Consider the following 14615-nt stretch of genomic DNA (forward strand, 5'->3'; position numbering starts at 1 on the left):
ACTGTATCCTTGAGAAAAATAAGTAACTTGAAGAAGGAGGCATTATAGACTGGCAACTTTTTTTTTTTATTATTATTTTTTTAAGATACTGGAGAGTAAAAGCAGATTGCTTGCAGAGCCTGTGTGAGTCTGTATTACAGTTCACTGCCTAAAGAAACAACTGAGTTCAAACTTAAAACAAAAATAGTTAAATAGAATTTCAGCTACATGACTAACATTTTTCAGTCAGCAAGCATTTTTTTTATTTCAAATTATGCTGGAAAATCTCCACTGGTGTATTTTTTTGTTAGAATATGTGATCTTCGGTTGTAGTTTTTAAAAGAATAAAAAATGGAGAACTGTCTCCTTTCTATGAAAAGGGAGACTTGCTACTGCTGATGAATATATGAAGTTTTCATTTCTCATGTAAATTGGCTGGAATTTTGAAAAGCTTGGTTTTGTCTATATTTCCCTTTTGTTTTTCTGTATTCTTTTGCTAGAAAACAAACCTCAACTATGTCTTTCAGTGTAGCAGAACAATCCAAGTAGTCGTGGAGCCGTGGGCTGCAGAGGGTGATCTGTGTTGCTAGCAGTGCTTTGTCTGTGGCAGAGGAGGTTGGGACAAAGCAGGTTGTAGTAGAGTCTGGCCAGCAGAGCTAAACTTTGTGAACTGAAGGAAATCACAGGGCTTCTCAGATGATGAGGTACAATTACTGCCAAATGGGAATGTGGCACTTTTATGCTAAATAAACATAACCCTGAACAATGAAGCTATAATTTAAGAAACTTTACCCAGAGTAGAGAACTCAAATAGAAGCAGAAGTTGAACTTCTGTTCTTGCGTGCTGCTGGTCTGCTCTGCAAGTCACTTCCAATGTTCCAGATACATGATGCTGGTCACAACATCTCTATGAAATATTTTAAGCATTACACATTTAAAAAAAAAAAAAAAAAAGGATATTATTAAAAACATTGCAAAATAATTGACTAAAAATTGTAAGCAGTAAAGCTGAGGAGTAAGTAATAAAAATGCATCTTCTGAGGAAAATTAATTTCCTCTGAATTTACTGTATGGAGCTTTGCTGTGAATGTGTACCTTATTTGTTGTTTTTTTTTTCCTAATAGAAATCATGTGGACTGACATGAAATAATACTGTGCAGGCGCTCTTAAGGAAATTCAATCCTACCCTGGGCTTTTGCCAAGCTCTCTGAGAAAGGTCAACATACTGAAGCCAAACTGCAGCATTTCACCTGATCTGGAGGTCAAGGGAAGTGTTGCATAAAATGACAAACATCTGAGAGAAGTGTCTGAAAGCTATTTTCGGCTTTTGATTTCTAGATACCGACTCATATTCCAAATACTGTCTTTTCCTTCACAGAATAGTTGCAGGGTTCGCACTTCAGCTTTGTGAACACGAGTCTCTTCTCGACAGCCATAGTCTGCGTGTGTGTATGTATCCTTTGCCCAAATATGCCTGTATGGGGCTGGTGCAAATGAGTATAAAAGGCAACACCACTTTTTCAATGCAACTCAAAAATAAAGGAAGGCAGTTGTACTTGAGCAGGTTATCTTTTATGTATGTAATTTAGATGCCCCTGTCTCAATAAGGTTTTCTAGGAGCAGTCACTGAAGCACTTTTATTTTGCCCACTTCCCCTAACCAGTGGAGTTATGTTAAAACTTCTGAGCTTCCTAGGACCCAACAACCTCAGTTACTGAAAGCACTGGAGCAATTTGCTGCGACTTGGGCAGTACCTGAGGGCTGTTCCTAATGTGCAGTTGGCTTTACGCCTTCCTCCCTCGCAGTAAGGTACACGCCGGGCAGCACTTCGGCAGCCTGCTGTAACCCTGTCTGTACACTTTGTGATTTTAAAGGGGGCGGGGAGAGGATCTCATCCCTTTCTCTACCCTGCTCCGTTTGCTTCGCGATCCCCTCTGAAGCCCTGAGCTTTGGCTCGGTCCCCAGCTAAATATAGGGCGTTTCAGCCAGGTGCAGCTGTCCCGACCCCGAGCGTTTATGTAAGCGCCCTGTCACCGGAGACCAGCCTAACAGGGTGCGCCTGCAAAACCCACCCTAACCTCCCCAACCCCAATTTAGGCACCAACCCTCCCTCGCTCCTCCCCGGCGGAGAGCCGCCTCCTCCCGGCCACGGGGAGGCGAGGAGGCAGCGCCGCCAACAAGATGGCGGCCGCCCCCTGACGCCGCCCGCCATTGCCGGAAGCGGCGCGGCCCGGGCCGGGCTCGGGCTCGGTGGCGGCCATGGGGTGGGCGCGGGCGGCCGCCGAGCGGCTGAGGCAGCGGGCTCGGGGCGCTGAGGTGCTGCGGGAGACCTGCCGCCAGTACCCGCTCTCCTGCTGCCTCCTGCTGGGGCTGGCCGCCGCCACCCTCCTCCTCAACCGGTAACCCGGCGTCCGGGGGGCAGCCCATGGGGCAGGGGGTGGCTGCGGGGTGGCCGTCGTGGAAAAAAATACAAAAAACAAACACTAAAAGGTGAGATCTGCGAGCGGTGACCCCCTTTTTCTGCTCGCTCGGAAGGTATCTCCATGTCCTGATGGTCTTCTGGTCGTTCGTGGCTGGTGTTGTCACCTTCTACTGCTCGCTGGGGCCGGACTCCCTCCTGCCCAATATTCTGTGCACCATCAAATACAAACCCAAGGTAAGCGCGCCACGGGCTGCCATGAAATTCATCAGTCATAGATACAGACAGCAATTCTGGTGGGATTCCTGCTGCTTTCAAACCACCAGAAGTAAGTACAGTTTGTGTCTATTTACTGATAGATACCTTGTGGCAAATACAGCAATTACAACCTTGGGTTCTTCCTGTACCTGTGCATAGGCCCATCAAATCTACATATTCCTGCAAAGCTGCTCCTTGGGAGAGTTCGTGGATGTTTTCTAACCATTTCACTCACTTTTTGCTTAGGGCATTTCACTGGCAAGTAGCTTAGACACTATCTAACTGTGTTCTCTTCTATTAAGACTCTTTTAAAAATGTCCTGCCTTTTGCATGCTGCTTCTAACTCTTCTTCATTGATTGTTTCTTTCAAGCTTCTTTAAGCGGTACTGAACTTCAAAGGGAAAAGCATTCCCAAAGGAAATTGCTGTTTTCTATCTTTGAGGCAAGGCAAAGTTCGTAGAGAAGCCAGTTGATCTGATCACAGGCTAAATGATGTCTGGCGAGACAGGTAGAGATGTGCAAGGCTATCTACTTAAGTTTTGTTGTAGTAGAAGTGATTTTCCTGATCAGTTCAGTTGTTTCTCATGCCATGCCTTGTTATCTTGCTTTCCTGCTGGGAAAACAACTTTGCCTGTCTACTGTTTGGTTCTCTGTAATTGTATACTCTAGAAGGAATTTACTGATTTGTTAAGAGTCATCATTTTAAAGGATATAAACTTGTCCAAATGTTTTCTCCTAGCAATTAGAATTGCCGGAGCTATTTCCCCATGGTCACAGTTGTGCTGTGTGTGGCAAAGTCAAATGCAAGAGGCACAGGTAAATTAAAAGTGGCACTGTTAATGGTAACATTTTTGTACACTTCAGCAGGGAACTTGCATTGTTATTACATCTACTTTTCCATGCTCTCCTACAGACCTGCTTTGCTCCTGGAAAACTATCAGCCATGGCTGGACCTGAAAGTGCCTTCCAAGGTTGATGCATCCCTCTCAGAGGTAATTGCTGCTTCATTTCTTTATTTCCTTGAAATTCAGTGATTTTTTTTTTTAATTTCACATTTCTTAGATCTGCTAATTCCAGTTGAGTAGATGAGTCAGATATGTGTACCATGTATGTTAACTTTTCATGTAAAACTCAAATCAAAAGAATGTATGGCAGATGTAGAGAGACAAGGTGGCTGTTAATGCAGATGTGACTGTCCCTGCAGCAGTGTGCCTAGAACTCAAGAAACATCTATGCAAATTGGGAAATATATAGGAAAGAACAGTTCTAAATAGGTGACTGAAAAACATGTCTGATTCTTGAAAGGTTGTGGATTTCAGCCTGCTTGGTTTGTTGAAGTGGAGGCTAAGGGATGATTTGCTCCAGCTACAAACATTATGTGATGGAAGATAAGCATGTGGTTGTATCTATTTAAAATCATCAGACAAAGCTGTAACACAATTGGTAAAAATAAATAGTCAGTGGGTTTACTGAAAGAAGAACAGCATAAATTTATACCTCTTTCTGATAAGACTAAATCAGGAATTTTGTTTTATTCTTTTCTCTTTAGAAAGCATCTGAAGAGCTCTTTTGCTTTAGGTTTGTTACCCCCTTGTTGATTCTTGATGAAGTACAGTGGCAGCTAATTAGATAACTTTCTGGCCATTTTTAAAGCTAGGAAAATACACAAATACTTGTGTAGCTTAATCTCTATTTAAAATTCCACCTTTGGAGTTCTATGGTAAAGGGAAAAAATAAGTGGCATGTCAGAGATGAGCAGATTCTTACATGTCAGCTCTCATAATTAAAAGCCTGATGTATGAAGTCAATGGTGCGTGTGCTTGAGGTATAAGCTAACTCTTTAATTCGGCTGTGTGTGATGCTGTTCAGAGCATGCCCCATAACAAGAGTAGCAACAGGACAAAAACCTTAAGGGAAGGGAGGGATAGATAGTTGAAGACTTTAAAAAACAAACAAAAGCCAACCAAACAAAAAAAACGTGGAGATAACTTGTCAACTTCCTTCAGTTTAATATAGTGACTTCCTCTGTAATTCAGAAGCAAACATTTGTTGTTTTAAAATTACATGATCTATTAAAATTGACTTTTTTTTTTTTTAGAGTAAGTTTAGGCCCAAATATATTAAAAGAGCAATACAATATCACTGACTATCATATAGATAGGCTTATTTTATTTTTTAAGCCTCGTTTTAGTAGTAGAATGCGAAATAAATACTTTTGTGTCTTTTTTTTTTTTTTTTTTTTTAAGAACTTTGGTCAGCAGATAGTTGTGACAGTTCACCAAAGGATGCGTAAATGCTGAAGAACTGGAAGTTGTCCTGTTTAGTTTAAAATTAAGTTCTTTGTAGTCCATTACTCATAAAAGAGCTGAGTGGATACTATAGTTATCTTCTAAGACTGCTTTTTTGAAGTGTGTTGCTACACAATGGCATTTTGTATTGGCTTGTTGATACTGTAGTTCTGCTTTTACCAAAGTGGTGTGGGTGTTTTTGTTGGTGGTTTTTTATTTTTTTCCTTCACTGCTGTGTCCCCCCAGGCCTGCTTTATTTAGCAGCATCCACGTGGCTTTGTATATCTATGCTGTGTTTCTCGTTCCTTTCTCTTTGTGTGCTTCACCGGAGGGAGGTGTCAGACCTGGGTTCTGTGCATTTCTGGCACAGTGTGCTGGGGTTATAAACTTTGGTGGACCCAGACAGGCTTCTGTTTCCACAACAAAGTCACCTTTTTCATGTGTTTGGGATACTAGCTGGAATGAGAAATCCCACTGCATTGTTCCCCGTTGTAGCTCTTCCGTACCTGTTAAAAGGGCAGCAGAGGTTCTGCCCGTGCCATATTGCTCTTCATCTGTGCTGGGGATCTGCAGCGTTTAACGTGTGACTGGAATTGGATAGCCTGCTCGGGGCTGGAAAGAGAGACTGCCCTTATTTTCTTTTGTGGGTTAGTCATGCAGTAGGGGAAAGCTGATACACTGAGAAGTGAATTAAGATTAATGAGATTCCAAAGGAGTACGGTGTGCAGCCTGCCTCTGAAAGGCAGATTCTTCAAATAATTAAAATAATTCTGGGATTTTTTTGATTCTGAATTAGTTTTCCTAGTTCTTTTGCAGGTTGAAAAATTTTAGCAACGTTCTCATTTCCAAGTGTTTCTAATTTGAATCAGTTACATAGCCTTTAAGCATAGGTTTTCTAGTGGTTAAAGAATAATTTAATTCCCATTTGAATCTGAAGAAATGCAATTTATTCTCACAAATGTGGATTTTTCACTCTTGGATCATGATAAGAGTTTGTCTCTCTTTGCAGATTCTTAATCTTTTGCACCCTTGTTTTGCTTATCTAGCTGTTGTACTTGGTTTAGAACAATAAGAAAACCCTGTGCTTAAACCTTCTTTCTTATTATTTTTATAGTTGAACTTTGACCATGCATCTATCAATATTTAATAATTTGGGTTGTATCTTGCACAAAAATAACTTGGTGACCTAAGTGTAATTTTGTTTGTGGGTTTTTTAGTCCGTCGTGCTTTATGATAGTTTTCCTCATGTTTTTTTCCTTTAGTGAGTTAAGATATGATTTCTGTTGGTCAGCTTTATGTTAAGTAAAATTAAGGTGTTACAGGTTGTGTAAAGGAAAATCAAATGTTATTATTCAGTTAATGAACTCATCTCTACTTACAATCTCATTTTGCTGTGTCAGGTATGGTTGCAAATCAAATCTATAGAAATCTGCTCAGTTACTCTTGATCAGCATCATGAAATAAATGGGTTAGTGGATCAGGGTGCTGTCTGTTGAGTTCACCAATTTTTCATTAATTTTGGGGTTCTCAGGTTCTTACTTTTAGTATGGGACCAGGTTTCTTCTTTTTTTTCTTTTAAAAGTGTTAATGGACAAATGAATGGCAAGAAGTTGGTTACTGCCTGAGCATGCTCCTTACCAGTCCAGAACTCTCATGGCCGGCTGCACAGTGACCTGCATGCTTCGTGTTGGGAATTGCTTGTTCTGCCCTCAGGAAGTGGCCTCAGCTATCTAGTTGTACAGTCCTTTAAGGCTTTTTATATCATCTCTGTGGTTTACTATCAAATCCCTGCTGCTTTCCAGTCTAATTTGGCCTGGTACTTCTGTCCTGCTACTGAATCGTTTATCACTTAGCTCTTACAGCTCTTCCTCCTGGCAACTGGCGTCTATTTGATGGCAATCCTAAGAAAGCTTGGCTCAGCAGCAATGGACTGACTAGCTTGCAATGTTTTTGTGCTTGCTAGAAATGAATTTCTCTGCTTTTTTTTTCCCCTTCAGCTGCTTCTTGTACTGAACCTGCTGCGTTTGGTTGTATGCTTTTCATCACTTTCCAATTCAAAACTTCACACACACACACACAGAACCAGTCATTTTGCAAAATGTTTGAAAAATAGGTAGGCTTTAAATGAAATGACTCATCATTTAAATTTAGAGCTGGAGAATAATACTTTCTATAAGGTGTAATTGCTTATCATTATCTAGCGCTCTTTGAAGTGTCCTATCTACTCCATTGGCACGTGTGTGTAGTGTGAGTAATTGAGCTTGAATGATATTTTTGGTGTTGCTGCACTAGAAGTGGGTACACATCTCCTGCTTTCTTTGTGCTTTATGAAAATGTAGTGAATGATGTGACATTTTTTTTTTCCCTGAGTCAGTTTCCTATGATTGCTTGAGTGCTTGCATTTTGCAGTCTGGATGTTTTCACTCTGTAGCTCTCTTTCAGCTTCATTATGCCACCTTGGTGCAATGGAGCACTATGTAACTGTCCCTGCCATGCTGTGTATTTAGCAAAGATATAAATAGGGATTGTTTTCTGTGTGTCTGGGATCAAGGCATTTTTATTAAGGTCATATAGATAACTTCAGTTCTACTAGGATGTGTCTTGATCTCTGATACAAGGACCACCAACATACGGACTTCAGGTGCATTTGGAGTTAGTTGTGTGTCTGTTCTGTCTCTGTGCGTACTGTCTTCAGCTTAGAGGGACGGTCTGCTTGGCATTTTCCTGTGTAATTGTTAACAGAGGACTCTTGCTTACAACGTGAATCACGAAGCGAGAGATACCAAGAGGAAGACTGACAAGGCTGTGAGCCTGTGCAATGATCCAAGTAGAAGTTAGTTACTACAAACACAGAGTGAGTCTCATCAAGACCTTACCCAGAAGGTGCTATGGGCCATTGTGTCTAGCATTTTTCCTGCTTTCTTTGTTCATTTAGTAACCATAAGAAGATTTTATTTTTTTCCTCAGAACCATACATGTTTGACTTGGCTCTCAAGTAAGAACAAGATTTGTCACCATTGGAAACAATCCTCATGATAGCTTCAGAAGCCTCCAGACCCTAGGCTGAGAGAGTGTCAGTAAACTGTGCTAGCAGCTGATGAACAGCTGATGAACTGTAAGTTGCAGTGATGTGGACAGGTTTTCAGTTTCAAAATAGTAGTCACACACAAAGAAAGCTCAAGAGGAGAGCACTGTAATCTCTTTGAGTACATCGTCTTATGCTCGAAGGCTGTCCAAGTACGCTTTCCACTCCAAGGGGAAGACGATCTGCTGTAGTTGTTCTTGACGGGGGGCTGCATAGCAAAAGGGGAGGAAGAAAGAGACAGGATCTTCTAACAGATAGATGCATAGTGTGCATTTTGCTGCGGGTCTTTCCTTTTGACAGGCGCTTCTTTGAAAGAGTCTGCGGTTTGACCCCTGAAAGAGGTTTTTCCTAGAAACTCTGCATGACCAAAAATAACGCTGCACTACCTGTGAGACTGAGGTTTCTAGAGTAAATTGGTGGTTTATGTACTGGTAGTATTAAAGAAGGCATCAGTAAAATCGTCTTGAGTGTTCTGATCTACTGCTGTTAAGGCCAGTCGTCTGTTTTTGCTGACTGGAGCAGGATTTGATTTCCTTCCTGTTATTTGAAGATTAACTTCCAAAGAAGATTATTGGGAATTTCTTGGTCTCTTCTGTCCTGGGAAGTAAAGCATCTGTCGTATTGTCTCTCCCTCCTTTTTAGCAGAAACATGAGGTAGGGGGGAAAGAAGTTTAGCTTATCTGACCATCATCAACACATGATCATGTTGCAATTTCACCATTTCAGAAAAGCTTTGGTTCTGGGATTGCATGATAAAAGTTTTAGACTGGATGGGGAAACCTGGAACAAAAATCCTGCTCCAACAAGGAAAAAAGACAAACAAACAAACAAAAAAAAAAACACTAAAAATATATTCTTTATATAGCACACAGTGATAGGAGAAAATTGACCACTTTGTGTGGTCCACAACACAGACACATAAAATTGTCCCAAGCTAGAAAGCATCCCTTCAGAGAAGGTAAAGGAACGAGATTTCTCCTTCACTCTTAAAAACAAAGGGAGGAGAGTCCCTGAAATGAAACAATTGCAAAAGGGAACGTTTCTTACCAAACTTGAGTAGACAGTATTCTTAGTAAGGAGGACAGAAAAAGAGTGCTCATCAACTGCTCAAGCCTGAAGAATTGAGAGGCATTAAAAAGGCCGTGGTGTGCATATTACAGAGCATATTGTATAATCATGTGTAGAGCAGAGGCATGTTGTGCCCTGAAGAGAGCATAAATTTATTAAGTCTTGACTTCTTGCAGTGTGCATACTCAGTGTGAATGAGAACAGCAGCAAATCTTCTAAAGAGTAATGCTTATTCTCATAAACCAGGCTTTTATATCAGCTGTTACATTCAGCTTTCCTTTCAGACAGATCTTAGATTTTTCTCTGAACACAGTGACTTCTTTTCAAAACCTCCCCTTCTGTAGAATATGGCCCAACAGCCTCGTGTAGCAGCAGACACATTCTGCCTTACTGCCCTTATCAGCGTTGATGCTGCTGATCTCGGAAGCAATCATAGAATCACAGAATGGCTTGGGTTGGAAGGGACCTTTTATAAAGACATCTAGTTCCACCACTCTTGCCATTTTTTCCCTTGTCACTTTATCTCATTCCTTTCCAGAACTTTTTGCTAATGGTGTTGCAGTGGCTGTACCAGTGACTGGAAATGTTTGCGTGGGTGTGAGGAGGGGTACGAGAGCTGCAGCTTGGCTTCAGTATACCTTCTGTCTGTGGTGTGGTGTTCTGCCCGCTGACTGAACAGGGACTGTCACCTTCCCTGCCTCCCTTCCTGATGTGACGTTGAAAACCAAGCCAGACATGGGCGCAACAGCACTGTTTCTTCCTGAGGAACCCAGGTTTTCCAGCATGGAAAAGGCAACTTTAGGATTGGCCTGTGAGGAACAGGTGGAAAGGGTGGAAAAATTTCTCCCATGTAGCTGGGATATGCAGGGGCTAGGAACAGGTATAAGAAAGCCATGAGGACATACATGTAGAATGTGGGTTTTGGGAAGTGCTCTGGTCAGGACTTCAGGAGGTGGCTGGACCTTAAAGTGGGTTTTGTTGAAAGCTGCGGTGCAGGATTTGATGAAAGGGGAACAGTGTTCCTAGATGCTGCTTTTTAGGATTCTTCTTTTACTGTCTCTGAGAGGTGAGCATGCAGTAAGGACCGTCCCTTTTTGTATTCTTCAGAGCACTTGTATCACAGTGGCCACAGTACCCTGCTTTGCGTCATATGTAGTGGCAGCTCTTTCGTATTGAGATGGCATGAAACCATCAGTTGATTACTGTTTGCCCAATGTACTGATTATTACGCAAAATGATCAATCTCACAACAGGACTGCAACGTAGGTATTTATATGTTGAAGTTTTATGATACAGGAGATTGTATTCTGAGAGTTTTGGAGGATGCTTGTGTTTCTAACTCTTCTAACAAGGACTTACAGTATGCTTGTTTATTTTGTAATGCCTTTGTCTTTATTCCACACAGGTGCTCGAATTGGTGCTGGAAAACTTTATTTATCCATGGTACAGGTATGAGCTTTACCTAAAAGTTCCTTTTATTTAATAACATAAATATCAGCAAACTGCTTAATAAAAACATTTTTGTTTCTTAAATAAAATACAAAGGGTGCTTTTAAGTGCTACAATTTCATTATCTTGGTGTCTCTTTGTGCAGGGTAGAACAGGTCTTTTAATAATTTAGAAGTGATAGGGATTGTTCTGAAGTTTTTATTTCATCCTAAAATCACATTTTTAGATTATTCCTCTTTATATATAAATTTTCTAATAACTCTCCCTTGGAAGTATGCATGGCTTGTTTAAAACTTTATAAGAATGTGTATATATATATATGGGGTAAAAAAAAAAAAGTATTTCCAGACTAGAGGTATTGTCAGTCTTTCAAGTCACTCAAAAAATAAATAAATCTTAAAATATTTCACTTTATAGATTTTTTTTTTAAATAAGACCTACACTTTTAGTTAATCTAGAGGAGATATTCTAAATACATTGTGGCCACCTTCTTGCAGAGTACCTGCTCATTTGATGACATTTCAGGTTGTGAGTGGCTATGCTGAGCTGAATATAGTATTGTTTAAATAACTTTTAAATAGTAAATAAAGAAAAGATTACAGCTGTAATCTATATATAAATTAGTGCTTGAGAGTACATTACAGGAAGATATTAAGAGAAGTTAAAATTTAACTGATCATGCAACATTAATGTATTAAAATAACAGCATTTTACCTTAATTCTGAATTTGACTTTGCCTTTAGCACAAAACGACCTCTCAACTTAATGGAAATTTATGCTCTTGTATTTTACTCTCCACTCTTTTCTTTCTGCCTTTCTGGGATCCAAAATTTCTGGACAGACTTTTTCTGTCTAATTGGTTTTTAATTGTGGCTGATGTCTCATGTCTGTCTTCGTTGTGTGATGAACACATTTCAGTATAAAACTCAGCTGCCTACGCAAACAGCAGAGGGAGCCTGAGCACCACATATTGTCAGTGATCGAGCTGGAAAGCTCCAGGGTTTTATCTTCGAAGTTTAGAAAACTAGAGGGTGTTCAGTTGTGTTTGATAAAGTAATGGATGCAAGGGGACCATCTTATATCTAATTTTGATTTATCAGATAGAGGATTTTTTGGCTGGTGGAAGGTCACTTCCCCTTATCCCTTGTTTTGGACTGACAAGGCAGTTTGCATTCCACATATTACTTGCATGCATTTTCAATACCCAAGGTGACTGAAGTCTGGAATATGTTGCATAGTGGGCACAGGAGTATGTCCAGTTAGAAGCGTGGTGCAAAATGTACTTGGTCCAGAGCCAGCCAGCCTAGACCTTGCTCCTTCTTGCCTCCTGGTGAGCTGTGTGGGTGTTTCTGAACTGTCTTTGGTTTTACATGGCTGCACCTCTGAATTTTGAACTAGCTCCATGAAGTCACACCAGGCTGATCAGACCTAATGAGCTTTCCACGAACCTGAACTGGGAGTTCACTGAGCTGTAGTGCAGTGCTATCTGTAATTCTTCAGGCAGAGAGCTTGGTCCTGAAAGGTTTGCTGGTTTCAGCCCAGTAGTAGTATTGTTAACTGTTGTCTCATTCTCTGTGTTCTCATTCAGGTGTTTCTGTGCTTTTCTGTGTGCCAGCAGCAGTCATGCAGGGATGCCTGAACCGTGTGTGCTGCCATTTGAGGTCTCTCTTGTAGAGCATGTTAGGTCTGGCTTTTCCTGCTTAGACCTACCTTTGCCTTTTGTACAGCTCAGCTGACCCTGGAGGAAGGACTCCTGAATTCATTAAATGTTTTTTTCTGAGCTACCACACCTCAGTAACCCCAGCTAATTCTTCATAGAGCCAAATCAGAAGCTTTCACCTCTAGGCTGGGCTTGTTTTAGCAATGTGGGTAACCACCAGCAGGCAACTCAGGCTTGCCAGGTGAGGTTGATAAAGCAGTCTGCTGCTTCCCTTTGAGAAAAGTCTGGCACAACTCCTTATGCTAGCTGACCCCCTTTCAAATGGAGTTTATGTAGACAATTCCTCTTTTTTTTTTTTTTTTTTTTTTTCTCTTTCCACTGCCAGCTGATGCTGCTTGAAGCACCTTGAACACTCTGGGCATTAAACAAGTAACCTGACAACCCACTCAGAAGCTGAGGCAATATAATGCTTACCAGAAATGTGTGTTGCAAGACAAAACCATAGATTTGTTGCTTCAGAAATAAAATTAATCAGGAAGAAGCTGTGTTTTGTGCTTGTATCATTAACAAACAGTGTAAGAATTTGTAATGTTTTATTAGCAAGTTAAAATTTAGAGGTAAAGATCACTAAACTAAGATTAATTTAGAAGAAAGAAGATTAGTACTTAAAATCCTATGAACTCTACTGAAGTAGGTAGTTGCACCTATATAAATTGTTTGGGATTTATCAAGGTATTTATACTGGTTATCTTCCAATATTTTATTGAGTTATTTTTCAAGTGTATGGGAATAGAGCATAGTTGTAAGTAATCCAACTACAAAACTACACAACACCAGTCTGAATCTGTTACTTATGCAGCATGCTGTTCAATAAGACTGTGTAATGTCTTGCTTTTACCAGCTTTTTCCTCATTTTAAATAGGCGACTTTAAAATTTGAATGTGTTACTCTATACTTAGTGATTTATTTTTTTTTGTCACTGATGCTATTGCAATTCCAGTTCTCTGGTTTCTAATCTAATTGAGTAATTACTATGTTTTTCTAATATGTTACCATGAAAACTTTTTTTTCCTTGATAGTGACTAAAATCAGCGTTTTCGCATACGGAGCTGCTTCTATTCCAAGTGTAAACAATGCAGTAAAAATTCGGGATTTTCATTTAATTACAAATCATAGTTTCAAATCATATCAGCTTGCAATGTATTTCTTTTGTTCTTTTTTTTTAAGAGTGTTTAAATTTCATAAGAATAATTGACAATCAGGAAAAAATAATTACTTCAGTATTTGGATGTGGTTTTCATCTATCATTGGATCCCACAGAGCTTTGCATGCAAGTTGGGTGTATCTCTTTTGGGATGTTTGACTCAGTAACTGTTTACAATTAGTAGACTGGGCCTTTTTCTTTTAGCAAATCTCTCCATTATACTGGTAGTTGTGTTTTTAAGTTTTTCTGCAAATTCTGGGAAAATGCAGCCAATTTAAAAAATGCTTCTAAGCAAGTTATTTGGATCTTCCACTGTGTCACTTGGAGGTTTGGGGTTTTACAAGTTCTTGATGTTCTTTTAACCATTCTCCAGCCCACTGATGACTAAAAGAATGTCTCTGCTAACCTATGGCACGGCATGAAAGTACGTGGCACAAAGCTGTGTCCAAGTAGAATTAGCCAGAATACTGGTTAGCCAAGTGTCAATAAAATAGCAATGTCTTGGTCCAAATTACTTCATCTATCTTTTTGTCTGTAGAATATTAGTAGTACAGTCAGAAAATCTGTTTGCTAATCCCTTGGCTTCCTTACACAGCGTAGCTATTTGCTAACAATATTGCTTCCAAAATGTCAGCTGGTGACAAACCAAGCCTTACAGTTGTCTTATCTGCACACGATTAGCTGAGGATTGCTGTATTCCTCATGCCAGGCTGCTTTCTTTGAGGTGCTTTTTCATGCAGTGAGTTTTATACTTGATATACCATGGTCAACCCTATCTGCTGCTACCAGCTCACCTTCAAGATGCGTTTGGATGCTGCGTAACTTGGGCTGACGTTGCTGTAAAAATCAGATGCTGAATAATGTAAAATGATGCTATAGGCATAACATATTTGCTTTTCAAACATCCTGTTGAGGCTATTTTTTAATACAAAAGATATTTACATTTAATGCATATGCAGAACCATTTGGGGTTTGCATACGCATTATGCAAACTGAAAGCTTTGATGGCTTTTCCATATGGTCATTAGCTAAGGCAGGAGGCAGCTTTCTTTGTTGTGCCACTGCTCAGCTGTTACAATGCAGTTTTACTGATGTCTTTGCTTCTACTGTAATGTCCATATATGCTTAAATGTTGGTATATTTTTAACCATTTTGTTGCATTTTGCAAAGTTCTGCTATTATGATCTCTTTTTCCGCTTAATTTA

At 40.1% G+C, this 14615-nt stretch overlaps 1 protein-coding gene across 3 annotated transcripts in view; it reads left to right on the top strand.

Moving 5' to 3' along the window:
• The first annotated feature begins 1212 nt into the window (after nucleotides 1-1212).
• Nucleotides 1213-14615, top strand: part of SNX14 (sorting nexin 14) — a 53923-nt gene continuing 40520 nt past the window's right edge. For 2 of the 3 annotated variants that reach the window (XM_068678019.1, XM_068678020.1), the window contains exons 1-5: nucleotides 2119-2378; nucleotides 2515-2635; nucleotides 3396-3472; nucleotides 3570-3648; nucleotides 10503-10546. In XM_068678019.1, the coding sequence (XP_068534120.1) occupies nucleotides 2239-2378; nucleotides 2515-2635; nucleotides 3396-3472; nucleotides 3570-3648; nucleotides 10503-10546 (461 nt within the window). In that variant the 5' untranslated portion in view covers nucleotides 2119-2238. Of the gene's footprint in view, nucleotides 1429-2118; nucleotides 2379-2514; nucleotides 2636-3395; nucleotides 3473-3569; nucleotides 3649-10502; nucleotides 10547-14615 lie in introns of those variants that run through there. The other variant, XM_068678021.1, reaches the window with a different exon arrangement.

This window comes from Anas acuta, chromosome 3 (assembly GCF_963932015.1).
Source record: "Anas acuta chromosome 3, bAnaAcu1.1, whole genome shotgun sequence".
Taxonomy (NCBI): domain Eukaryota; kingdom Metazoa; phylum Chordata; class Aves; order Anseriformes; family Anatidae; genus Anas; species Anas acuta.